This window comes from Hemitrygon akajei, chromosome 30 (assembly GCF_048418815.1).
Source record: "Hemitrygon akajei chromosome 30, sHemAka1.3, whole genome shotgun sequence".
Lineage (NCBI taxonomy): Eukaryota > Metazoa > Chordata > Chondrichthyes > Myliobatiformes > Dasyatidae > Hemitrygon > Hemitrygon akajei.
The window spans coordinates 8,408,871-8,436,231 of NC_133153.1; the positions used below are offsets into that span (position 1 = coordinate 8,408,871).

A 27,361-nucleotide genomic window follows, 5' to 3' on the forward strand; every position below is an offset into this window, starting at 1 on the left:
ATGAACTACCCCATTTTGAAGCACTGAAGTGAATACGAAGGAGATCAGTGGTCGTTCTCAGTGGAGGCCAAGGAGGCAAGTAGCCAGCTCGTTGGCGTTTGGACCCAGCATGGCATTCACCCTTCACGGAAGGACTGAGTTCATGCGGCTGCTCTCCTCGAATGCTGATGGGAGGATGTTTTCGACATTCTGAGATTTATGTGACTATTGGTCTCTTTCAGTTTCTACTGTTTTCTTTCTTGTTGCCAATTAGCCAGTGGCAATTTTGAGAGGGAGGAGTTGGAGATTTGGGATCTGATGTTCTTGTTGGTGTTTTTCTTTGTGGGCAATCTGTTAGTTTTTTGTGTGTCAGAGGGGGTGTGGTGATCTACATATACCTGTCTGGACACGCCCCTCTGCTGACTGCTCCTTTGGCTCCTCCCACAGACCCCTGATGTTGTGTGGTGGTCTCTTGCAGCTAATGAAAGCCTATCGTTTGCCTCCCGTTTCAGAGAGTTATTGATGGTGCATCGGGGGTTAGGGGTTTTGATGCTATTGTCACTGTTCTTTTCTGTGAGGGAGGGGGTTGGGGTTTGATGTTATTGTCGCCATTGGTTTTACGAGGGAAGGGTGGGGGATTTGATGTTATTGTCAGTTTTTTTGTGAGGGAGGGGTGATGCGGTTTGAAGTAATCATCGCTGTGTCTTTGGAAGGGAGGGTGTTGGGGATTTGGGGTTTTTGATGTTCCAGCTGCTGTTTTCTGTGTTGGCGATCTATTAGTTTTTTATGTGAGGGAAGGGGTGGGGGGTTTTGGGGTTTGTAAGTTTTGTTTCTTTTCCTTTCTTGTGCCCGGAGTGGTGGTGGGGGGAGGAAGTTGATGTCTTTCTTTCAACAATTCCCATAGTTTTTCTGTATTTCATGACTATCTGGAAAAGACAAGGCCTAGTGATCTGAAGGTCGCTAGTTCAAGCCTTAGCTGAGGCAGCATGTTGTGTCCTTGAGCAAGGCACTTAACCACACATTGCTCTGCGACAACACCAGTGCCAAGCTGTATGGGTCCTAATGCCCTTCTCTTGGACAACATCGGTGGCGTGGAGAGGGGAGACTTGCAGCTTGGGCAACTGCAGGTCTTCCATACAACCTTGTCCAGGTCTCAGTCATCATCGAAAATCGATGGACAGCCAAAGAAGAAGGAGGAAAAGACATATATCAGAGTTGTACTGTACATGCGTACTCTGACTATAAAATGAACCTTTGTTCCTTTGAAGAGTTTGGAGACAGTTCAGAGATTCACTAGACTATCCCTGGAATGAGTGGTTTGATAGATGATGTGTGCATCTATTATAGTTTACGTGACCAATCAAGGACTTAAGTGAAACATTTAAGATCTTAAAAAGTTCTGATAAAGCCAATGCACAGGTTACAGAACTAGGAGTCACTATTTATAACACTGAAGGATTTATTACAGAGATGAAATGATTTTTTTTGCTCTCAATAGGTTCTCAGACCTCTGGAGCTTTGCAAATTAATGATACAGGAACCTATAGTACTTCAGTAATTTACACTTTGCACATCTCAGGTGTAATGTCTTCCCCTTTAAAATAATATGCTAATCAGTCTGGTACAAATAGACATACAAACTAGGACTAGGAGTAGGCCATTTGAACCTTTGAAACTGATTTGCCATTTAAGAAGATTACAAATTTACTGACTGACCTCAACCTTCCATTCCCATCTGCCTATCATATCCTTTCACCCCTTTACTTATCAAGAAATTTTAATTGTCCCACCTCAAAACTACTAGCTGAACTTAACATGTCTGAAACTTTAAAATTTCACAGTCCACACCATTGCTGATAAATATCAACTAAGGAATTTCCTTTTATCTGCATGTATATAACATATAACTTCGAATCATTTTTTGTTCTCTGCCTCAGCAATTCTATTTTAAATCCCTCCTTGGCCTCATGTCTTCTCCCTCTCTGTGAGTTCTTTCCTAACCTACAACCCTCAGATAACTCTGCAGACCTCAAAGTCTCACCAATTGTACATCCCAATTTTCAATATTTCTCTATCATCTCTTCAAGTGTCTCACTTTTAACTCAGCAATTACTCATTATATTTCTATCTACATTTAAACTGCACCTTCAAAACAAAACATTCTATGAAAGGCAATGGGCATTTTACTTGCTTAAAGATGCAACTTGTTGTTTTTCAGTTGCTGATCGATGGCCACATATGAATCATGGAGCTTTATAAAGTTTATGACATTGAGGCCATTCTGACCGTTATATAAGTACTGATATTGAAGAGCGATCCAGTTTCATCCGACCGTCGAATGGCAGAGCCCTGACCCTGCAAGTCACAGCCCCTGAAAATATATCCAAATGTGAAAGGGTTTCTACCTCTATCTCCTCTTCTCTAATCTAATCCTTCTAGTAGTTTGAATGCATGCCTTCTGGTCTTTGACCGGCCATTTTGTTAACATCAGTTAGGTCTGCCTTCAGCCTCCTCTGTTTAGAGCAGTGGTTCCCAACGTGGGGCGTAATTTGATTTTTAAGGGGGGCAATTCGAGAATGAGTTATTAACAGTGAAATTTTTCTAGTAAGTCTGTGTGAGTATGAGTGTGTGTGCGAGTTAATACATATGTGTATATACAGTATGCATACATAAAAATACTTGTGTGTAATTGCATATGTACTGTATATATAGTGTATCACCATAATTACAACCATTAAATGGCTTTCATAATTAAATGAATGAATTGACTGATGTAGGAAGGAACGAATGAACAAGTCCAAACGTGTAAGAAACTCGTACGAGGTCGCGCCAATGCTGCTTTTTGCAGTAGCTTTCGGTTCTTGGTGGTGTGAAGGTGTGTACATTGCGTCATCTCTTTTAAACTGTGTATCTGTCTTTGTATGCTGTAAAAACGAATCGGCATTGTTTTATTTATTTATTATTATTATTTTAATATCACTTAATGTTTTTTTTTACAATTTCTTAGTAATTTCTTCCTCAGAACTTTAACAGTCCTTTGGTTCTTTTATTTTTCTCTTTCATGAATGCCATGTTCTTTGGAAGCTTGTTTAAACCAAGTTAATGGTCTTTTAGGCTTCCTCCAGGTGAATAGGAGTTCACTTTTTGAATAATAAGAATTATATATCACCACAGGGGGCATCAGGATTTTAGAGGTGATTAGGTGGGGCATGGCCAATAAAAGGTTGGGAACCACTGGTTTAGAGGAAGTGACTGCAGCCTATCTATAAGGTACCACAACACAGAAACAAGCCCTGCATACCACGTAAACCATCTGGCAGCCATCTACAGTATGTTTTCCCCCTCCACAACCACCAGTTATGGGCAGTTAACATGACTCATTTGCCTATCAACCCAAACATCTTTGGAATGTGGGGGAAAATGTCAGAGGACCTGGGAAAATCTGTTGAGCCAAATTAATTACATTAGTATTCAAATGTAATTTGAGGCTGTCTATCTATGCCTCTCATAACCTTTTAAATTATTGAACTCAGTTCTTTGGTTAATAAAGGCAAGCATGCCATATAACTTCTTAACCACCCTAACAACCTTCAGGAAGCTATGGACTTCGATCTCAACGTCCCTCTACACATCATTGCTGTTAACCATGTACTGTCCCTTTACGTTTAATTTCCTAATGTGCAATACTTCACACTGTTGTATATAATTCAGCAGAATATTCTTAGGATGTAAGAAAATAGGAACAGGAATAGGCCACTCAACTTGCTCCAGGGCTTCAGCTCCTCCTCTGTGTCAGTTCCCCTTAAGCTTCAATTTCCCAATCACTTTTGCTAAGAAGGTGTTTCAAAAATTGAAATGAATGAAGATAGATAAGACCAGACAGACTATACCGCAGGGTTCTGCAAGAGGTAGTGAAGAGATTGTGGAAGCATTGGTAACGATCTCTCAAGAATTCCTAGATTCTAGGTTGCAGACAACTGGAAAATTGCAATGTCACTACACTCTTTAAGAAGGGAGGGAGGCAAAAGACAGGAAATTATAGGCCAGTTAAGCTGTTATTAATGATGAGGCTTCAGAGGTACTTGGAGGCAAATGGTAAAATCGGTGGAAGTAAGAATAGTTTTCTTCAGGGGAAATCTTGCCTGAGAAACTTATTGGGATTCTTTGAGGAAATAACAGGCAGGCTAGACAAAGGAGCATCAGTAAATGTTGTTTTCTTGGATTTTCAGAGGCCTCTGACAAGGTGCTGTATATGAGGCTATTAAATAAGACAGGAGCCCATGATATTACAGGAAAGATACTAGCACGGATAGAAGATTGGCTGACGAGCAGAAGGCAATGAGTGGGGAGAAAGGGTGCCTTTTCTAGCTAATTATAGATGTCTAGTAGTGTTCTGTGGGGGTCAGCAGTGGCTCTGCTACTTTTCACATTATATGTTAATGAGCCAGATGGTGAACTTGTTTTTTTGGCCAAGTTTGTGGATGATTCAAAGATAGCAGAAGGGGTAGATAGCATTGAGGAAGCAGGGAATATGAAGAAGGACTTGGGCAGATCAGAAAGGGCAAAGAACTGGCAGTTGGAGTACAGCGTAGAAAAATGTATCGCCATGCACTTTGTAGAAGGAATAAAGTCTTAGACTATTTTCTGAATAGGGAGCAAATTCAGAAGTCAGAGGAGCAAAGAGACTTGGAAGTCCTAGGGCAGGATTCCCTAAAATTTAGGTACTGAGAGAGCTCTCCTCTGTGACCTAACTGCAGATTACATAACACCAAATGCAGATGTTAAGCAACACTCACGGTACTGAGTGCCATGATAAGTAAACAAGAAACGGCCTAACCTGACACTGTAACTGTAAGATTTTCACTCTGCATGTATATGAAGGATGTAAGAAATAAAATCAATTCAATTCACCTTTGACATAAATGTCCTGGGACCTCAATCAGGCTTGTTTGAAGAAATCTTGCCCAATTATCATCAGCATGTCACCTGCAGCACCAGGGGTTCCAACACACTTGACCACTGCTACACTACCATTTCACCCGCAGACTGCATTTCAGGAAATCTTACCATCTGGCTGTCCTCCCCTTACCTGCATTTAAGCAGAGGCGAAAGAGCAAAGCCCTAGAGGTAAGGTCAACGAAGAGGTAGTTACGGAAGGCTGAGAAGCAGCTCCAGGGCTGCTTCAAGTCGATGGACTGGGTGATGTTCAAGGACTCATTAGAGGACCTGAATTAATATGCCATGGTTGTCATGGACTTTATAAAGTCACCTGTGGATAAGCATGTCCCCACAAAATCATTCAGAGTCTTTTCCAACCAGAAGCACTGGTTGAACCAAAAGACCTACAAACTGCTGCGGGCTAGAACAGCGGGGTTCAAATCTGGCTACCCAGGAAAGTACAAGAAGTCCAGGTATGACCACTAGAAAGCCATCTCATATGTGCAATAGCAATTCTGGACCAAATTTGAAACTTAGGAAGATGCCTGACAGCTGTGGCAGGTGTTGAACACCATCACCTCCTACAAAGCAAAACAAAGCAACATAAATGACAGAAAGCTTTTGCTTCTAGATGAGCTTGATGCCTTTAAAAAAAAATTTTTTTTATTGCGTTTTTAAGTGATTACAGAGTAAAGTATAGGAAAAAAAATCTATATAACCCTTCCCCCCTGCCCCCTAACTTCCCTGTAGAAAAAAAAAGAGAAAGAAAGAAAGAAAAAAAAGAAAGAGTGCCTGGATGTTGGAAGATCTCCACATGCTCCATGGAGTTCGTAATAACTTTAGTGTATATATTTCTTTCTTTCCCCAAGTAACCAATTGTTTCATCTTCAGAGCACCTATATATTTAGTCCTGTCTTTTGTAAATAAGGCACCAAATTTTCAGAAATGTTTCATATTTATCTCTTAAATTATAAGTAATTTTTTTCTAGTGGAATACAGCCATAAATTTCTTTCTTCCAACAATCTATACTTAAATATGCATCCGATTTCCAAGTAACTGCAATAGCCTTTTTGGCTACTGCCAGTGCAATTTTTATGAATTCTTTCTGATATTTATTCAGTTTGGGTTTCGGTTTTATCCCTTCAATATCACCTAGTAAGAGTAATATTGGATTATGAGGAAGTTGTGTTCCTGTAATTTGTTCCAGTAAAAGTCTTAAATTTGTCCAAAAAGGTTGAATTTTAGAACAAGACCATGTAGAATGTAAAAAAGTACTAGTTTCTTAGTTACATCGGAAACACTGATCAGATAAATTTGGGTTTAATTAATTTATTTTTTGTGGTGTAATATATAATTGATGTAGAAAATTATATTGCACTAACCTTAACCGAACATTTATTGTATTTGTCATACTATCAAGACATAGTCTTGACCAATTTGTTTCTTCAATTTTAATATTCAAATCACTTTCCCATTTTTGTCTTGACTTATGGACTCCTTGTTTAATTGCCTGTTTTTGAATCAAATTATACATACAAGATATAAATTTTTAAATCTTTCCTTTTTGAATTAAAATTTCTATTTCATTAGATTTCGGCAATAACATTGTTTGACCTAATTTTTCTCTTAAATAAGCCCTTAGTTGAAAGTAACAAAAAAAAGTGTTATTCGATACTTTATATTTATTCTTTAATTGATCAAATGACATTAATATACCTCCTTCAAAACAATCTCCTATATATCTAATCCCTTTTTGAAACCAATTATATAAAAGTTGATTATCCATTGTAAAAGGAATAAGTCTATTTTGAATTAAAGATCTCTTTGCTAATAAAGATTTTTGTCTCATCATCAACATTTATCTTATTCCATAAGTCAATCAAATGTTTTAATATAGGAGATTCTTTCTTTTCCCGTATCCATTTAGATTCCCATTTATATATAAAATCTTCTGGTACGTTTTCTCCTATTTTATCTAGTTCTATTCTAATCCATGCCGGTTTATCTTTCTCAAAAAAAATGCAATAAATCTAAGTTGATTCGCTTTATAATAATTCTTAAAATTTGGAAGTTGTAACCCTCCTAGATCAAATTTCCATGTCAATTTTTCCAACGATATTCTTGACATCTTACCTTTCCAGAGAAACTTCCTCACATATTTGTTTAACTCTTGAAAAAACTTCTGGGGTAATTGTATTGGTAATGATTGAAGTAAATATTGTAGTCTAGGGAATATATTCATTTTTATAGTATTTACCTACTAATGTTATTGGTAATGCCATCCATTTATCAAGATCTTCCTGAATTTTTTTCAAAAGTGGTAAATAATTTAATTTGTGTAAGTTTTTTATGTCATTATCAACTCTTATACCTAAATATTTTATACCATTTGCCAGCCATCTAAATTGAGTTATTAATCAACATTGACTATAATCTCCATTAGTAAGAGGTAAAATTTCACTTTTATCCCAATTTATTTTATAACCTGATATTTTCCCATATTCTTCTAATCTATAAGATAATTTGCGTAACGAATGCAATGGATCTGTTAAATAAAGTAGAACATCATCAGCAAATAAGTTAATCTTGTATTCTTCCTGATTAACTCTGAAACCCTTAATATCTGGGTCTATTCTAATTAATTCAGCTAATGGCTCTATTGCCAACACAAATAAAGCAGGTGATAATGGACAACCTTGCCTAGTTGATGTTGTTAATTGAAATGATGTTGAAATTTGACCATTTGTCACTACTTTAGCTTTGGGATTAGTATTTAAGGTTTTAATCCATTTTATAAATGATGTTCCTAATCCATATTTTTCCAATACCTTAAATAAAAAATCCCATTCCAATCTATCAAATGCTTTTTCTGCATCTAAAGCAACTGCCACACTCGTTTCCTCCCTCTTTTGCGCTAAATGGATTATACTAAATAACCGAGATACATTATCTGCCGATTGTCTATTTTTAATAACTCCTGTTTGATCGATATGCACTAATTTTGGTAAGCATTTAGATAATCTATTAGATAAGATTTTTGCTATTATTTTATAATCAGTGTTTAATAAAGAAATAGGTCTATATGATGCTGGTTTTAAAAGGTCTCTATCTTTTTTTGGCAATACTATTAAAATAGCTGTTGAAAAAGATTCTGGAAGTTTATGCGTTCTTTCCGCTTGATATATTAACTCCATAAGAGGAGGAATTAATAAATCTTTAAACTTTTTATAAAATTCAGGCAGAAAACCATCTTCTCCTGGAGATTTATTACTTTGAAGTGATCCCAGAGCTTCTTCAACCTCCTTCAATATAAAAGGCATACCTAATCCCTTCTGTTCTTCCGTATTTAATTTTGGAAGAGTTATTTGTGATAAAAATCTTTCTATCTTGACGTCATCATTTTTTGATTCTGATTTATACAACTCAGAATAAAAATTCTTAAAAGCTTCATTAATTTCTAGAGGCTTATAAGTAATTTTATTTACTTTTGTTCGAATTGCATTTATTGTTTTAGAAGTCTGATCTGTTTTTAACTGCCATGCAAGGACCTTATGTGATCTTTCACCTAGTTCATAATATCTCTGTTTAGTTCTCATAATTGCTTTTTCTGTTCGATATGTCTGGAGTGTATTATATTTTAACTTCTTATTAATAAGTTGTCTTCGTTTTTCTTCTGTCATATTTCTTTGAGATTCTTTTTCTAATTTTATAATCTCTTTTTCCAATTGATCTATTTCTATCATATATTCCTTCTTAATTTTAGAAGTATAACTTATTATCTGACCTCTCAAATATGCCTTCATTGCTTCCCACAATATAAATTTATCATCAACTGAATGTAAATTCGTATCTAAAAAGAACTGAATCTGCTTTTTCATAAAATCACAAAAATCTTGACGTTTTAGTAGTATTGAATTAAATCTCCATCTATAAATTGATTCCTCTTTATCTATCATTATCATTGTCATTATTAAAGGAGAATGATCAGACAATATTCTTGCTTTATATTCCACATTTTTCACTCTATCTTGAATATTCGTTGATAATAGGAAAAAATCTAGCTCGATGCCTTTTATACTCGCTTTGACTGACAGAACATGGAAGCACCTTGCAGATGGGTGGGGCTAAGAAGCTAATGCTTCTCCATTGCTTGCATCTTCAGAAACAGCTCTATTTCTATCTTTAATATCTGTGCTAATCAACTGGCTAGCATGCTATCTATAGCCTCGTGCTTTGGCAGTCTGAGCTACCCACCTACTTTAAGCAGGCTTCAATCATACCAGTGCCCAAAAATTGTGGTAACGTGCCTCAGTGCCTATCGTCTAGTAGCACATACATCCACTGTGATGAAGTGCTTTGAGAGGTTGATCATGAAACACATCAACTTCTGCCTGAGGACTGATTTGGATCTGCTCCAATTTGTTTACTGTCACAAAAAGTCAACAGCAGATGCCATTTCATTGTCTCTCCAATCAGCTTTGGAGCATCTAGACAGTGAAGATACATACATCTTCATTGGATGCTCTTCATTGACTATAGATCAGGATTTAACACTATCATTCCCACAAAACTAATTAATAAGCTCTAAGTCCTAGGCCTCAATATCTCCTTATGCAACTGGATCTTCGATTTCAGTTTGGACAGGCAACAACTTCTCCTTCACGATCTCCATCAGCACAGCTGCACCATAAGGCTGTGTGCTCAGCCCCCTGCTCTACTCACTTTATACTTATGACTCTTAGGCTAAGTACAGCTCCAATCACTTATTTAAGTTTGCCGATGACACCACTGTTGTTGGCTGAATCAAGGGTGGTGACAAATTGGCATAAAGGATAGAAATTGATAATCAGGTTCAATGGTGCCACAACAGGCACCTCTCACTCACTGTCAGCAAAACCAAAGCATTGATTATTGACTACAGGAGGAAGAAATCAGGGTTCCACGAGCCAGTGGATTAGGGGATTAGAGATGAAGGTGGTCAGTAACTTTAAAATTCCTGGGTGTTATCATATCTGTCCTGGGACCTGCATGTAAATACCATTTGAAAGAAAGCATGGCAGCGCCTCTATTTTCTTAGAAACTTGCACCGATCTGGCATGTCATCTAAAACTCTTAGATGCACAGTGGAATGATTGGATGCATCATGGTCTGGTATGGAAACACCAGTGCTGAAGAATGGTAAAGCCTACAAAAAGTGGTGAATACAGCATAGTTCATCGCAGAAAAAGCACCCCTCCCACTGAGCACGTCTACGACAAGTGCTGCCACAAGAAAATAGCATGCATCTTAAAGGGCCCCCACCATCCAGAGCTTGCTTTCTTCTCACTATTACGATCGGGAAGAAGGTACAGGTCCCATACCACCAGGTTCAGGAACAGTTATTACCCTTCAGCCATCAGGCTCCTGAAACAGCGTGGACATCTTCACTCACAACTCTGAACTGACCAGTTGGACTGACCTCCAAGGATTCTACAATTCATATCCATCGGTCTGTTTATTTATTTCTTATTATGCTTCTTTTTGTATTCACACAATTTGTCAGTCTTAGTGTGTAGTTTTTCATTGATTCTATTGTACTTCTTTGTTCTACTGTGAATGCCTGTAAGAAAATGAATCTGAGGGTAGTATTTTGTGACATATATGTACTTTGATAATAAATTTACTTTAAACTTTGAAAGGTTAACTTGCATGTTGAGTAGGTGGTAAGGAAGGCAAACACAATATTAGCATTCATTTCAAGAGGATTAGAATACAAAAGCAAGTATGTTTGCTGAGACTTTTTAATGCATTGGTTAGACCTCACTGGAGTATTGTGAGCAGTTTAGGGCCGCAGATCTATAAAGAGGTGTGCTGGTATTGGAGGGAGTCCACAGGAGGTTTATGACGATGAGCCAGGGAATGAAAAGGTTAATGTATGAGAAGCATTTGACTGCTCTGGGTCAGTACTCATTGGAATATAGAAGAATAAGAAGGGATCTCATTGAAACCTTCCGAATACTGAAAGGCTTAGACAGAGTGGATGTGGAGAGGATATTTCTGATACTGTGAGACTCTATGACCAGAGGGCATATTCCTAGAATATAAAGTCAGACTTTTAGAACAGAAATGAGCTAGAGGGTTGTGATTCTGTAAATATTATTGCCCCAGATGGCTGTGGAGGCAAAGTCATTGGGTATTTTTAAAATATTTGATAGCTTGATTAGTAAACGTGTCAAAAGTTACAGGGAAAAGGCAAAAGTTAATGGCGCTAAAAGGAAAAATAATTTATTCATGGTGAATGACAGAGCAGACTTGGACTGAATAACCCAATTCTACTCTTATAACTTACTGTCAAGTAAAATAGGCATAAGATGGATGTCCAAAGGACTTCCCCTGGAGAGGGTGAGACGCTTGTGGCTTGAAAGACAGTTATGAGGTGGCGATGGTGGGGGAGAGGTGGAGGGTTGTGGTGGAGAGGAAAGTCACCAGGTAGGAAAGGGACTGCAGGATTTCTGAGAGAAATGATAAAAAAAGAACTGTAAGAAAGAACAAGCCAGGAAATGGCGAGGAGATTGAGAGGGGGGAAATAAAATATGGAGAGTTGTAAGATGGAGTTCATCAAAGTGTATTTATGTCCAGGGTTCCCAACCCTTTTTATGCCATTAACTGATGGGCCCATGGTCCCCAGGTTGGAAATTTTTGAGGTATATGCACTTGCAGGTGTGCAGAGATCTATAGCAGGGTTTATGTGCACATATGGGTGAATGTGTTTATGGTGTTGATGTCCAACAGGGTTTGGATCACTTGGCAGTGAACCACAACCTTGCTTCATCAAAGACCCACCGTCCAGCCATGCCATCTTCTTACAGGAAGCAGAGAAACCTTAAGTTCCACGTCACCAGCTTCAAGAAAAGGTACTTTCCTTCAGCTATTTGGTTCTTGAATGTATCTGCATAACCCTAATAATTACCTCAGTATATTGTGACCACCTTATACTACAATGGATTTAGTTATATTTGTTTTAATTGTGTCTTTAGTGTAAAAACTGTGTATAGTCTGTTTAGTTTAGGTTTTCCTGTGAATATAGTGAATCCCATGCTAGCCCCCTGTGATGCTGCTGTAGGTTACTCACTGCACCTGTACATATATGTATATTTGTATGTGACAATAAACTGGACTTTGAAAGTACTTATGCACAAGCTACTTCCATTCCTCAGAAACAAGACATTCTTCACACAGAAGACTGTCTCAGAAGTATTAAACTGGGAATCTTTAAAGGTTTTTTAAAATAAGTATTATAATGCATGCACAACATGTAAGAACGTTATAAATATTTTGTACATTTGCTATTTTCACAATAAAGACACAATAGATTTCAAAGTAAATTTTATTATCAGAGTACATATATGTCACCACATACAACCATGAGATATTTTTTCCTGCAGGTGTACTCAGCCAAATCTATAGAACAGTTACTATAAACAGGATCAATGAAAGATCAAGTACAGCATTGAAGACAACAAACCATGCAAATATAAAAAACAAGAGTCCTTAAAGTGAGATAATTTGTTGTGGGCACATCTCAATAGATGAGTGTAGTTATTCTCTTTTGTTCTAGAGCCTGATGGTTGAGGGGTAGTACAGTAGCTGTTTCTGACCTGGTGGTGTGAGTCCTGAGACACTTGTACATTTACCTGATGGCAGCAGCAAGAAAAGAGAATGGTCTGGGTGGTGAGGATTGTTGATGACAGTTGCTTCTTTCCTATGACAGCATCTCATGTAGATATGCTCTATGGTTGAGAGGGCTCTACCCATGATGTAGTGGGCCCAATTCACTACATTTTGTAGGATTTTCCATTCATTTATGTTATCTCTCCAATAACAGGAAAAATTGGAAGATAAGGTTTTCAACCAAAAAAAATTAAGATGCTTTACAGAGGACCAGACTATAAAACAAATTGAAAAGCAAGTGAATCTAATGGCAAAGTGGAGCTAAGATGTTGTCAGAAAGCGGCTTCTTCGAGCTCACCTGTGAAACAGCTTTAATTTCTCCACTTTAATGTCTTTTTTTTCCTTTTCAAGGTGGATGGGGTTCTATGGGAGAGGGGAGTGGGGGCTTTGGGGTTCTAACGTTTTTCTGTCATTCATTCTTTGGATTTTTCTTCTGTTGTTGTGGATGTCTGTGAAGAATATGAATTTCAGGTTGTATACTGTATACATTCTCTGATATTAAATGGAACTATTGAAAAAAAATGGCTTTAATTGGAGAGGCAACAAAATGACAACTTGGCATGGGTGATAGCAGTTTTGTCTCAATCAGAGACCTATTTGGGGATACAGTCATCTGATTTAGACCAACATTTCAATGGAGACCAGTGATGATGCCTTTCAGACAAGATCAAACCTGATCCCATATAATGGACATAAGATTCCAAGCTATTGACTTAGCATGTCCTGCGTTTTTCCTCTTTACTAAGAGCATCATCAGTCATTGATCATACTGAAGAGCAGGGCAGGCTTGAGGGGCCAGTTGGTCTATTCTTGCTCCTACTTTTTTGTGTAGAATATTAAGTACGCGAATTAAGTATAGCTGGGGGTGGGAGAGGGGCGGCTCATACCCCAGTGAGTGAGGGACATTCCTGTCCCAGCATGCAAAGTCAGCTCCGGTGGATTGGACAGATAAGATCAACACTGAGATCTAATGGCCAGAAAGGCTGTTCTGCAATGCTTTGTGAAGAGTGAATACCATGACAAGGCACGGAAGAAGTAATTGTCATCCACTGCAACCAAGGAAGAGCCCAGTTGTGATGAATACTCATACTTCTGAGGTCGAGAGAGTGGAATTGCCCTGGTGCCATGACTTTTCTACTTTAAAAACTCTCCCATATGGACAACCACCAAGTAGGAGAAGGAACTTTAAATGCTGGAAGAAATGAACATGTCAGGTAGCATTTTTGGAGGCAAAGGAATAATTGACGTATCAGGTTGAGAACATGCATCAGGACTGATGCATGACTTATTTTAACATTTTATTAATAAAACAGCAATAATGCATCCTACATGGACACTGCAATCTAAAAGTAATTGTGTAGTCTTCTGACACATTCTGAAGACATATGTTAAGTACAAATATTTATTTCATCCCATTCCCCACATGACCTAACTTACAACTAATTAATCTTGATAAGAAGCATACCTGACTCACCAAACACCAGACACCAGCTAAAACATCTGTGAGTTAAAAAGTTATCATAACTCCTGGATTCAGTGCAGGTCATTCAAAGAAACACGATAAAAAGATGATTTTGTGGCATTTTGTACCTGTATCTTAATGGTTTTACCATGTGATTACCATGCTTCTGTTGAACAAACCTTTAATTAAAAAAAAAATACTTGAGCAATAATCTTTTTCCTAAAAACCAAGTTATACAAAATCTTTAAATAGAACCTAGCCCTCAGAAAAATGAGAAGAAGAGGAAGTTACTTAATGTTTGATAGGACACAAACACAAGATATTCTGTTGAAGCAAACACGAGGAAATCTGCAGATGCTGGAAATTCAAACAACACACACAAAATGCTGGTGGAACACAGCAGGCCAGTGGGAGATCCTGCTTTCTCTGGCTGACAAGGCTGGAAATCAGGAGCAACAAACACAAAATGTTGGAGGAACGCAGCAGGTCAAGCAGTAACTATGGAGAGCAGTCAACAGTTTGGGCCAAGAACCTTCATCAGGACAGGAAAGAAAGGGAGAAGAAGCTAGAATAAGAAAGTTGGGGGGTGGAGGGGAAGGAGTACAAGCCAACAAGTGTAAGGTGAAACCAGCTGAAGGGGAAAGTAGGTGATTGGAGGAGGGGTGAGAACCTGGGAGCTGATAGCGGGAAGAAGTAAAGGACTGAAGGAACAGTATATCGACTGGGTAGGAGAATGCATTGTGGGAGAAAGAGAAGGAGGAGGGGTATCAGAGGGTGGTGATGGAAAGGTGAGGAGAGGGGGCAAGAGGAAGCTAAAATGGGCAATGGAAAAAGAGGGGGGGGGGAAAGAAGTAACTGGAAGTTAGCGAAATTGATGTTCATACCATCAGGTTGGAGACGACCCAGGTGGAATATGAGTAGTTGCTCCTCCAGCCTAAGAGTGGCCTCAGTGTAGATTTCGAGAAGACCATACACTGACATGTTGGATTGGGAATGGGAAGAAGAATTAAAATGGGTGGTGACATGGAAAGTCTGGCTTTTGTGGTGGATGGAGTGAAGGTGTTCAACAAAGTAGTCGAGTCCCAATGTATGATGGACTACTTTGTGCTTTTAAATAAGAACCCAGTGCTGGGAATGCTCAGCAAGCCAGGGAGGATCTGTAGAAGCTGACTGACATATGGAGAACTTTCAGCTCTTTGTTAATTTGGATTTCTAACAGTTTTTTTTACATTTTCAATCCCCCGGTGGCTTGTTATTTCAGATCTCCACATGGAGGGTGTGAAGCAGGGAAATGCCTTACGCCAAATCCTAAACCAAAGAATTAGGAACCAGAGGCTATCAAGCAATTCGAGCTTTCTTTGGCATTCATTCAGACCATAGGTGATCTTCAATCTCAATGTCACAGACTGTGGCCAAATACCCTCCCTGCACCGAGCAAACCCAATAACAATTTTAGAATTTTAATTACTGACCTTTATTCTTCTAAACTCTGGAGAATATACACCTAGTCTATTTAATCTTTGCATCCAATCCAGTGAATCGAGTGCATTCCCTTTTTCAGCTAGCTATCAGGTACCGTCTTAGATAATTGGCCAAAGAGCCTGATTATATGCAATATGACTCTATTACTCTTTGAGATTTTATTCTGTAATAGTCATTATCATAGATTTTAACATTTTCCCTACTAACTGTTCACTGTTTCCCTCCTTGTTCAAATAGTGGGGTTGTATTTACAACCCTCCAACATAGCGGAATCGTTTTTAAGATCTGCCAAGTTCTGCAAGGTGATAACCAATGCACTCACTATTTCTAAAGCCATCATTTCCCAAACTGTGGAAAGTAGATCATTGGCTTCTTGGGATTTAACTGCCTTCAGTTGATAAAACAAGAACAGGTTGCACAAAATATTTCTTGATATTTAGTCAATGTATAATATGGTCAAATTTTTAACATATTATGGGGAAGTGATAAATTGAATGAATCTACTCATTTCACTGCTTTGTAAATTTAGAGACAGATGGAAAATGGGTGGGTCTTTTAGGAACAAAGGATACAATCACATACCCAAATGGTGACAGACGTCTGACACGTCTTTCCACAGACAACAACTGATGCTTGTTGTTAATTTTATGTCTGAGATTGGTAGATTCTGTTAACTAGGTATCAAATGATGGAGTAAGGGCAAGTAATTATCTTAAGTAATACCAGTGGGGACGCCTGCGGTGCCTCTAGTTCATGATGTGTTTTTGCCACTGGGGGGAGGTGGTGGAGGACTCTGGTGACAACTTTCCTTGTGCTAGACAGCTGGAAGATCCCTCTGGGAATGTCAAGTAGGTTTGTCTCCTTTCTTTAAGATAGCTCTCTGGCACATCTAAATATCCAAGACATGATTCCTAGCATTGAACACAGCAGTCCAGATGGTCTAACCTGAGCTTATATTATCAGAACACGATGTCCAACTATCTGCATTAAAATAAGGGCAGCAAGTGATGCTGCTGTCTTGCAACTTCAGTGAGCTGGGCTCGATCCTGACCTTAGTAGTGTCCATGTGGAGTTTGTATACTCTGCTCTGACTACGTGGGTACCCTTACGTGCTCCAGTTTCTAAAGACATGGAGACTATAGGCTGCCCCTAGTATGTGGATGAATGGTAAGATCTGGAAGGGAGTTGATGGTAATGTACGGTAAGTGTAAATATAGGATTAAAGTGGATGGATGAATGGAAACTGAGGATTAATTGGCTTGTTGCCCTGGTGTAAACATGCAGTGCCTATAAAAAGTATTCATTCTCCTTGGAAGTTTTCATGTTTTATTGTTTTACAACATTGAATCACAGTGGATTTAATTTGGTTTTGACACTGATCAACAGAGAAAGACTCTTAGTTGTCAAAATGAAAACAATTTTCTACAAAGTGATGTAAATTAATTACAAATACAAAACACAAAATAATTGATTGCACAAGTATTCACTCCCTTTAATATGACACACTAAATCATCACTGTTGCAGCCAACTGGTTTTAGAAGTCACATAACTAGTTAAATGGAGACCTGTTTTTGGAGACCAGTGTGCAGTCAAGTTGTTTCGATCAATTGAGGTAAGAATACACCTGTATCTGGAATGTCCAACTGCTGGTGAGTCAGTATCCTGGCAAAAACTACACCATGAAGACAAAAGAACACTCCAAGCAACTCCATGAAACGATTATTGAAAAGTACGTCAGGAAATGGATACAAGAAAGTAGAGTTAAATCAATCATCAAGGAATGGAAAGAATATGGCACAGCTGTAAATCTGCCTAGAGCAGGCCGTCCTCAAAAGTTGAGTGACTGTGCAAGAAAGGGACTAGTGAGGGAGGCCACCAAGTGACCTATGACAATTCTAGAGGAGTTACAAGCCTCAGTAGCTGAGATGGGAGAGACTACACATACAATAACTTGCCGGGTACTTCAACAGTCGCAGCTTTATGGGACAGTGCAAAGAGGAAAAAACTATTAAAAACAAAACTCGCATGAAATTTCCGTTAAGAGTTTGCCAGAAAGCATGTGGCAGACTCTGAAGTCTGCTGAACAAAGGTTCAATGGTCTAATGAAACCAATATTGAGCTTTAGGACCATCAGACTAAATGCTATTTTTGGCATAAGCTAAAAACCGCACATCATCAAAAGTACACCATGGGAGCAGCTGCATCATGCTGTGGGGATGCTTCACTACAGCAGGCCCTGGAAGGCCTATGAAGGTAGAGAGTAAAATGAATGCAGCAAAATCCTGGAAGAAAACCTGAAGTAGTCTGCAAGAGAACTGACTTGGGAGATCTGTTTTCGGCAAGACAATGACCCCAAGCATAAAGCCCACGCTACATAGGAAAGGCTTAAAAACAACAAAGTTAATGACCTGGAGTGGTCAAGTCAGAGTCCAGACCTCAAACCAATTGGGAATTTGAGCCTGGACTTGAAAAGGGGCATTCACTAATGATCCCCATGCAATGTGACAGAGCTTGAGCAGTTTTGTAAAGAAGAATGGAGGAAAACTGCAGTGTCCAGATGTGCAAAGCTGATCCACACAGACTTGAAACTCTAATTGCTGCTAAAGGTGCATCTACTAAATACTGACTTGAAAGGGGTGAACGCAATTAATTATTTTGTATTTTATATTTGTAATTAATTTAGATCACATTGTAGAGATCTGTTTTCACTTTGACATTAAAGAGTCTTTTTTTGTTGATTAGTGTCAAACTCAAATTAAATCCACAGTGATTCAATGTTGTAAAACAATAAAACATGAAAACTTTCATGGGGGTTGAATACTTTTTACAGGCACTGTATATAAAAGGACATATATTTTATTTGCCTTTATAAAGATTTTAGTATACGCTACAGTCTTTAAAGATTTCTGTACTTGGGGCCTGAGAAGTAGTGTTCAGATATACTTCAACTCAACAAAATATCACACATTACATGGGGACTTCAGGGAAACTGAGCATTTATTGCTCATTTCTAATTGCCATGAAAGAGTTTGTTGTGACAGAGTTTAAGGTAGGATTTAGAATCAATAATGATGAAGAACTGATGATACATTTTCAACATTGTGCGATCTGCAGGTATAGGTGTTACTGGAATCAGGTATGACATAAGATGTGAATTTTGTTGTTTTGCAGCAGCAGTACAGTGAAATACATAAAAAATTAAATTAGTAATGGAAAAAGAGAGTGAAGACAGTGAGGTTGTATTCATGGGCTGGTTCATTATCTGTTAAGAAATCTGATGGCGGAGGGGAATACGCTGTTCCTAAAACGTTGAGTGAATGTCTTCTGACTCTTGTACCTTCTCTCTAATTGTAGCAATGGGAAGAGAGCATGTCATGGGTGATGGGGTTCTTAATGATGGATGCTGCCTTTTTCAGACATTGCCTTTTAAAGATGTCCTCAACGCTAGGGAGGTGTGTGCCCAAGATAGGGCTGGCTGAGTTTCCAACCTCTACAGCTTTTCCCAGTGGTGATGCAATCAAGTGGAATGTACTCCATGGTACACAGTAAAATGGTGGTCGCCAACCTGTCGATCACGACCGACTGGTCAATCTTTGAGACTTTCCCAGTAGATCCCGAAAAAAATGAAAAATAAATACACAAATACTATTGAGAGATTGTTTCCAGGTTGCGGGGTTTTAGTTCCATTTTTTCTGCCCAGTGCGCATGTGTGTAGCTCCCCCCCCCCCCACGCACTACACAGTGTATTTCAGTGGTCCCCAACCAGGGGAGGGGGAATGATATGATTTGGCGATATGAAACGATATGAGTCAGCTGCACCTTTCCTCATTCCCACTGTCGAACTTGAACGCACGTAAGGTCATCAGTTGCCTAAACGCAGTGATACCCTTGTGCCAGGGATCACTGGTTGGCCTCGCGCGGCCGGCAGGAAGTGCCATTGCTACTGGCCTGGAGCGCAGACAGATGGGCACCACCTCTAAACCTGTTCACCACACCAAATGACGTGGGGAATCCGGTGCTAAGATATTCGCAGACGACCTAATTCAGGCTCAGCGTTTCGTAAGTAGCAGAGCAGCTACCTCGCTGTGATCTACTGAAACAAACTTTTGTCGGCCGATAGATTCTACCTACAAGGGGGGCGGGCACAGGTCTGTCGCACTCCTCGCTCGGTCAGTCGCTCTCTCTGGACTGTGACTGCCACTGCCCTGGTACGGGGACCTCTGGTCCTCTCACCCAACCCACGACCAGCCGCACCTGGCCAAGGCGTCTGGCGGTGGGCAGGAGGCTGGAGTTCAGGCCTGGAGGCCGTCTAATAAGGCAATGAAGCCCTCAAAACTGCTTCAGTACCCTGAGTCCAAGCACCCTGCACTTAAAGACAAATCCATTGAGTTTTTTGAGCGGAAAAAATGTGAGCAAGCGGGACAGAAGCTAAGTCCTGAGAGCCACGTAAACTAAATTGCGGAATAGACTGGACATAAGGAACCTCCTTCAAGTATCGCTGTATTCTGGTTGTGCTCAACACCCCCCCACCCCCCGTCGGCCGGTCCGCAAGAATATTGTCAATATTAAACCGGTCCGCGGTGCAAAAAAAGGTGGTGACCCCTTGTGTATATACATTATTTCTACATCTGGGTCGTGGGGTTTTACTTCTGATCTTTTCTGCCCGGTGCGCATGCGTGTGACTAATCGGTTTAGTAGGTCGATCTTGCCTTTCACTAAGGCTGAGGTAGGGGATCTTGGGCTTAAAAAGGTTGGTGACCACTATAGTAGAAATTCGCTAGTCTTCAGTGACATACCTCAAAGCACAAGGTACCTAGTACCTTTTGCCTTCTTGCTGCGAGAAGTCATGGATTTGGGAGGTGCTGGCAGAGTAGACTGGCTTGACTGGAGTGATTTTGTACATGTTCATACTGCTTCCACAGGGCGGTGGAGCGAGTCAATGTGTTTTTAAAATCTGGGAATGGGAGAAAATCAGCAAAAATCCCAGTACCTTATTGAAAGTGGTCAGGAAATATCCTTGGGCAACATGAGATCTCACAATAATGTACAATTTCCCTGTTGTGTAGCGTGTTTGAAATATGCAATTTATAATACATGAGTAGGCTTCATGTAGAAAATGAAGAAAAAATAGCAGTATGACAGCTTGTTTTTTGTAGAATTCTCAGTGACTTATCAACCTGACAGTACCCTGGCTGTTAGCCAAACATACTTGGAACAAACCATTCACATATCAAAGTTAATAATTTGCTGGTTGCTCTCTCCCTGACTAAACTGACAGCTGGTATGTTTTTGATGTATGGTTGTCAAAACAAATAGTGATAGAATGGCCCCTGAGGGCCTTCTGCAACACATTCTCTTTTTACTACCCATATCTCACTCTGTGAGTGAGGCGGCAATCCTGACTCAACCTTCCTGATGAAAAGTGTGAACAAATGGTTATGTATGATCACTGCACCTTCAGAACCAGAGGAGTTCAAATGGTCATCAACACTGAATTGCAAACAACTGAATAGAATGTTTCACTTAAATTGTTGATGTTTTTAAAGCAGGGCTAAAGGTGGCAATGTAGAAACCTGTAACCTGGTGAAATCACTGCATGACTTAATGGCATTTTTGACTAAAAATACAGGATTAAAATTAGGATAGATTCATTACTGTAAGATAGATCCACTGATTTTACCAATTGTTTGCAGCAAGAGTTGTCTAAGAATTTTCAATTACGTAGATATTTTCTTACTTTCCATTTCTGTGCTGCTGACAATTTGCCCTTTGGAACTTGTACTGAAAAAAACAAGCTTTTTAAATCCATCCACTGAAAGTCAGTCAAAAATTTATTACTTTGTTTTCAACCTGAAGGTGTGCCACAATGCGATCCAACATTACTTCTTCCACCAGACAAACACAGCAGTGTATCCTGGGCTAAAGCAGAAAAATCTGATAGTATACTGCCATTTCTTTAAAGCCTAGAAATACAATTTACTTAATGCATATTTTTTAATGTTTTGCAGTTGAATGAAGTATAACATCAATTGTTAAATATATTTATGTCAATTCTTTAAGGTCAAATGGATCTAAACATTTTAAAACCCTTAAAGAATGTTAAACCCTAAAGAAATCTGGTTGTGCGATGAGAAGCAAATTTTGAAGTAATCCATAAAAAATGTATGATAAATACAAAATCTTGGCCAGTAATTAACTGATATCTGCAGAAAATAATTATTTACTTTGTTTTCTAAAATACTGAACTAGGGGTGTTGACTGCTTAAAAATAATTTCAATATTTCCAAGAGAGCTCCATCTGCTTCTCAACCACCACCCCCTCCCCACACACAGGGCCGGGACACGCTTCCCCTCTCTCTGACAGTTTGGATGTTCCATCTTATGGAGTCATACAGCACAGAAAGAATGCCTTCAAACTGCCATCTCCATGCCAACTATCAAGTCCCCATCTATACTAGTCACATGTACCAGCAATGGGCTGCAGCTGTCTATGCTGCGGCATTTCAAGTGCTCATCTAAATAATACTTTAGTGTTCTGAGAATACTCACCTCCACTCAGACAGTCTATTCTGGATTCCAATCACCCTCTGGGTGATAGATTTCATTGTTGAACTCTCTCTAAATCTCTTACCCCCTTAACCTCAAACTTAGACCTCTGATTCCAGACACCTCCACCATGAAAGTTTCCTACAATCTAGTCCCTCATTATTTTGTACAGCCCCATCACCCTCCTCCAAGGAAAACAAACCCCACCACCTCTTCTTTTCTTACAGCTGAACTGCCATATCATAGATAAATTTTAATTTTAAAAATTTATTTAGAGAATCAGAGTGGAATAGGCCCTTCCAGCCCTTGGAGAACCCCTGACCACCCCAATTTAGCCCTAACCTAATCACTGGACAGTTTATAATGACCAGTTATCCAACCTGGTATGCCCTGAGACTGCGGGAGGTAACCGGATAACCTGGAGAAAACACACACATTCCAAGGGGAGAACGTAACAAGACTCCTTACAGAGGATGCGAGGTTTGAACTCCAGATTTGGACCCCCTGAGCTGCAATAATGTTGTTTCATAACAGAAAATGAACAAACCCATGAATAAAGTTGCATTAACTGCTATGCTACCATCAGTATCATCCAATGGCCTATGATTATCCTCTTCAGTATCAACTGAGGCCAGTGGCGCAGTGAGATCAGCACCGGGCTCAAGTACTGAGGTTCCCGAATTCGATCCAGTGACAGACCACTCCCGAGCGCGCTCTCCATTCATGCCGGGTTGATATGGAGCTTGCAACTCAACCTTGTAAAAAACACTGCCACCTCCAGTTTAAATTCCCATGCAGAATATTGTGGAGGATCAAATATCCAATCCCAAACCCAAACAACACCATCAATTTTCATACCAGCTTTAAACTTATTCCTCATGCCACCTACATTCACATTTAAATCATTAATATTTACAACAAGCAATAGGTATCCTAGGACCAATATCTTTACTCTGTCATTAGGGCACCAAGTTCTCTCCCTCTGGGATGTGGGACAGAAAGTTTTCTCTCTCATTTCCCCCTCCCCCCAGGATACTGTAGAGTCTTAGAGAAGTACAGCTCAGAAACAGGCCCTTCAGCCCATCTAGTCCATGCCAAAACAATTTAAACAGCCTAGTCCCATCAACCTGCACTGGGACCATCGCCTTCCACATCGCTACTACCCATGTACTTATCCAAACATCTCTGAAATGTTGGAATCGAGTTCATATACACCACTTGTGCTGTCAGCTCATTCCACACTTATGAACGACCCACTGAGTGAAGAAATTTCCCCTCACATTCCCCTTAGGCCTCTCACCTTTCACCTTTAACCCATGACCTCTGGTTGTAGACCCACGTGTATGTAAGTATCTATTTCTCACTCACTCTTTTTTGAAGAGGTGACCAGAAAGACTGACAAAGGCAGGACAGTGGATATGGACTTCAGCAAGGCCTTTGACAAGGTCCTGTTTGGCAGGCATGGTATTAGATCGGGTACCCAAAGGGTATTTTTCCGCGATGTACTGACTCTATAGCACACACACGTACTCACACACAGCCCCCCTCCCCCCATCTCTAGGACTCCAGCGCCACACTATCTTTCTCTCTTGCTTTATTTCCTTTGGGTTCTCCCCATCTGAAGGACTTTTTGTTGATCCAGAATTACTGGCTCACTCTCAGTCTCTCTCCCTCCCTCTGAGACCCGGGTTTGCTCTTTTTCCCTCTCTCTAAGAATTTGGGACAGCCTCTGTTAAAATCTGACTCTCTCTTTATACTTTAGTTCCAATTTTGTATCACTTTTCCTCTCAATGCTAACATGTTGGAAAACATATTTTGTATTTTAATGTTCTTGCAGCTTTGCAAGAAAATGCAGATGCCATTTGGGATTCTGTGGACATAATGAAGAGAGGGATTTATTCCTGCCTTATTTTCCTTACAACTCAGTTCAGTTTCCACAAACCTTTTATTTTGTTATTGTAAACATAGTACATCATACAGTGATTAACATAAAGCAGAATCATGATGTTCCAAGGCGCAATGAAAAAATATGCGCAGTGCCAAATGCCTCGGGCTGAACTGCTTTCAGAGCAACAGATATAGAAGTAATTTCTGCACAAAATCAAACCACTGCCATTCTCCAATAGCTCAGACCAACTCTTGAGGTGCAGGATACCACGTAGTTGAAAGATTGCACTACTGCAAGTTGTCCCAAATTCCCATTGTCTACAACTCCCCAGTGCAGGGACATAATCTGATTGAATCAGACTAATCACCTATTAACAGCAATGTGAGGGCACTACTCAGGGAGCGCGATGTAGCCTTCTGGTCAGGAGACAAACAAGCCTACGGTGAAGCACGGGGGAATCTCCGCAGGGGCATCAGGAATGCAAAGCGCAAATATAAATTGCGCATTGAAAATCAGTTTGATAACAATAACACCCGCAGTATGTGGAAAGGCATCAAGGTGCTGACAGACTACAAAACCAATAATCTGCTGCCAGATGATGACGCCACACTGCCTGATGTCCTAAACCAGTTCTTTGCCCACTTTGATACTCAGAGGGAGGAGGCTGCTCCACTCATCAACCCACCTGACGATGAGTCCCCACTGATCCTTAAGCAACATCAGGTGAGATCCACCCTGAGGAAAGTGAATGCGAGTAAGGCAGCTGGCCCAGATGGAGTGCCCGGCCGGGTACTGAAAGCATGTGCCGACCAGCTTGCTGAGGTGTTTACAAGTATATTTAACCTCTCACTGCAACAAGCTGCTGTTCCAACATGCCTTAAAACCTCCACCATCATCCCAGTGCCCAAAAAAATCAGCTGTGAAGTGCCTGAATGACTATTGCCCTGTAGCGCTGACACCCATAGCCATGAAGTGCTTTGAAAGACTGGTGCTCTCACACATTAAGGGTATAATCCCACCTGATCAGGACAAACACCAGTTTGCCTACCAGGCAAACCACTCCACAGAGGATGCAATCACAACAGCCCTCCATATTGCTCTGACTCACTTAGAGGAACTGAACACCTATGTGAGGATATTATTGGTGGACTTTAGTTCTGCATTTAACACAGTCATCCCCCATAAACTGGTCAGCAAACTGAATACTCTTGGCCTTGGTTCCTCCCTGTGCTCATGGGTCATGGACTTTCTCACAGACCGACCACAGCAAGTCAGAGTTGGTAAGCACACCTCCACCGCCATCATCTTAAAAACAGGCACCCTGCAGGGCTGTGTGCTGAGCCCTATGCTCTACACACTCTTCACACATGACTGCACCCCCATCTACACCTCCAACTCCATAATTAAATTTGCAGACAATACCACAGTGGTTGGCCTGATCTCAGACGAGGATGAAACAGCCTACAGACTCGAGGTGGATCCTCTGACAGAGTGGTGTAAGGACAATGACCTGGTCCTTAACACTTTTAAAACAAAGAGATGATCATTGACTTCGGAGATCAAAGGACAGAGTACACACTCCCCTCCATATACATGGAGAGGTAGTGGAAAGTGTGGAAAACCTAAAGTTCCTTGGAGTTATGTTGTCAAAATAGCTGACATAGACCACCAAAACCTCGTTGCTTGTAAAAAAGGCACAACAAAGACTCTTCTTCCTCAGAAAGGTGAAACAGGCCGAACTCCCACAAAAGCTGTTGCTTAACTTCTACAGAAGCACAATTGAAACCACCCTGACCAACAGCGCCACAGTGTGGTATGCCAGCTGCACAGCCGCTGAGCGACAAGACCTGCATCGTGTGGTGAAGGTGGCCCAGCGAATTGTCAGAATGGAGCTCCCAGGACTGGACACCATCTATTCCAGCAGACTCAGGAGGAAAGCAATCAGCATAACCAGAGACACCACACACCCCGGCCACTCCCTGTCTGACCCGCTGCCGTCCAGCAAAAGGTTCAGGGCACTAAAATCCAGAACAAATAGACTGAGGAACAGCTTCTACCCCAGAGCTGTGGCCTCCATCACACCACTCCCACAAAACAATGACTGAAACTGTGAGCACACACAAGGACTCAAATACCTGCACTAACGGTACTTTGTGCATTACTGTGATATTCTGGTGCTGCTGCAACTTATTTTCTGCTACTTATCTATTTAAAACTGTTTTTCTATTACTGTCTTGTTTTTGTCTACCGCTTTGTTTGATTGCCTGAGAGGAAGCCAAACAGAGTTTCATTGCATCTATGTATAATGACAATAAAGATCATTTATTCATTCTCTGAGTAGTCACTAGTGGATTTAGGATTTGCCTGTCTATATCAGAGCAGATTGCAGGGGGGCTGCACAATCCACCCATAAGACTTGTTCTTTGGGTCCTTGTTGCAGTGATTCAACACGTTCTTCGTTCCTACTTCTCTCACTGGCACATGGCAGTGTGAGCAGAAGAGTCTCAGTCTGAAACACTAACCGTCTGTTCACTTCTTGACCTGCTGAGTCTCTCCAGCATTTTGAGTGTTTTTCTCTGGATTTCCAGCAACTGCAGACTTCCTTGTGTTTATGATTGGCCTCTTATTACTACCTTGCATATCCTTCTTAATCTACTTGCTCACTCTTCGCATTGAGCCAATGGACTTTGTCTCTTCCTTTATCTATATTGCTGATACAGACACATACAGTGTCTATCGGTTGTTCATGGAGTCTCTCTATAACATCTTGCAGCGACTCTGAAATATCATTGACCATAGCACATAACACCTTGAAGACTCCCCACGTACTAAACCTCTGTCGCTAAAAGAATTCCATTCTTTTCTTCCCCCTTTTGAGCTGCAGAACCACCCTTGGTGCAAGGAAACCTTTGCAGTGAAGCAGTATTTAGCTGTCATTAGTGGACTGTGAGTCAGAAATGAAGACTCTGAAAACAACATCATCCTCAGAAGGCACTTACAACAATGTTTAACACAAATGGGTAGGTCGGTAAAGAAGGTCAGGGCACTGAGCATAAAGGCTGGAAGGGCATGCTGCAGATGTATAAAACTTTAGCTGGCCATATTTGGAGTATCATATATAATTCTGCTCACCAAACTGCAGAAAGTACCCTTTGGAGAGGGTGCAGAAGAGGTTCGCCAGAATGGTGCCAGGAATAGAGAGTATCAGCTATAAAGGGAGTTTGAACAAACTTATATTTTTTCGCCAGAGCAACCGAAGCTGAGGGGAAACCTGACATTTATGAAATACTAGAGACATGGGTTTAAGGTGAGAGGGAAAAAGATTAAAGGAGATTTTGGAGGCATTTTTTGGTT

General features: G+C 40.2%; 1 protein-coding gene across 10 annotated transcripts in view; it reads right to left on the reverse strand.

Annotated features, from left to right (window-relative positions):
- Positions 1–27,361, reverse strand: part of arnt2 (aryl-hydrocarbon receptor nuclear translocator 2) — a 383,517-nt gene that overhangs the window by 11,620 nt on the left and 344,536 nt on the right. Inside the window, exon 18 of one of the 10 annotated variants that reach the window (XM_073032946.1) lies at positions 12,271–13,820. The exons of the other annotated variants lie outside the window; for them this stretch is intronic. Coding sequence (XP_072889047.1) covers positions 13,768–13,820 — 53 coding nt within the window. The 3' untranslated portion in view covers positions 12,271–13,767. Of the gene's footprint in view, positions 1–12,270; positions 13,821–27,361 lie in introns of those variants that run through there. 10 annotated transcript variants of the gene reach the window in all.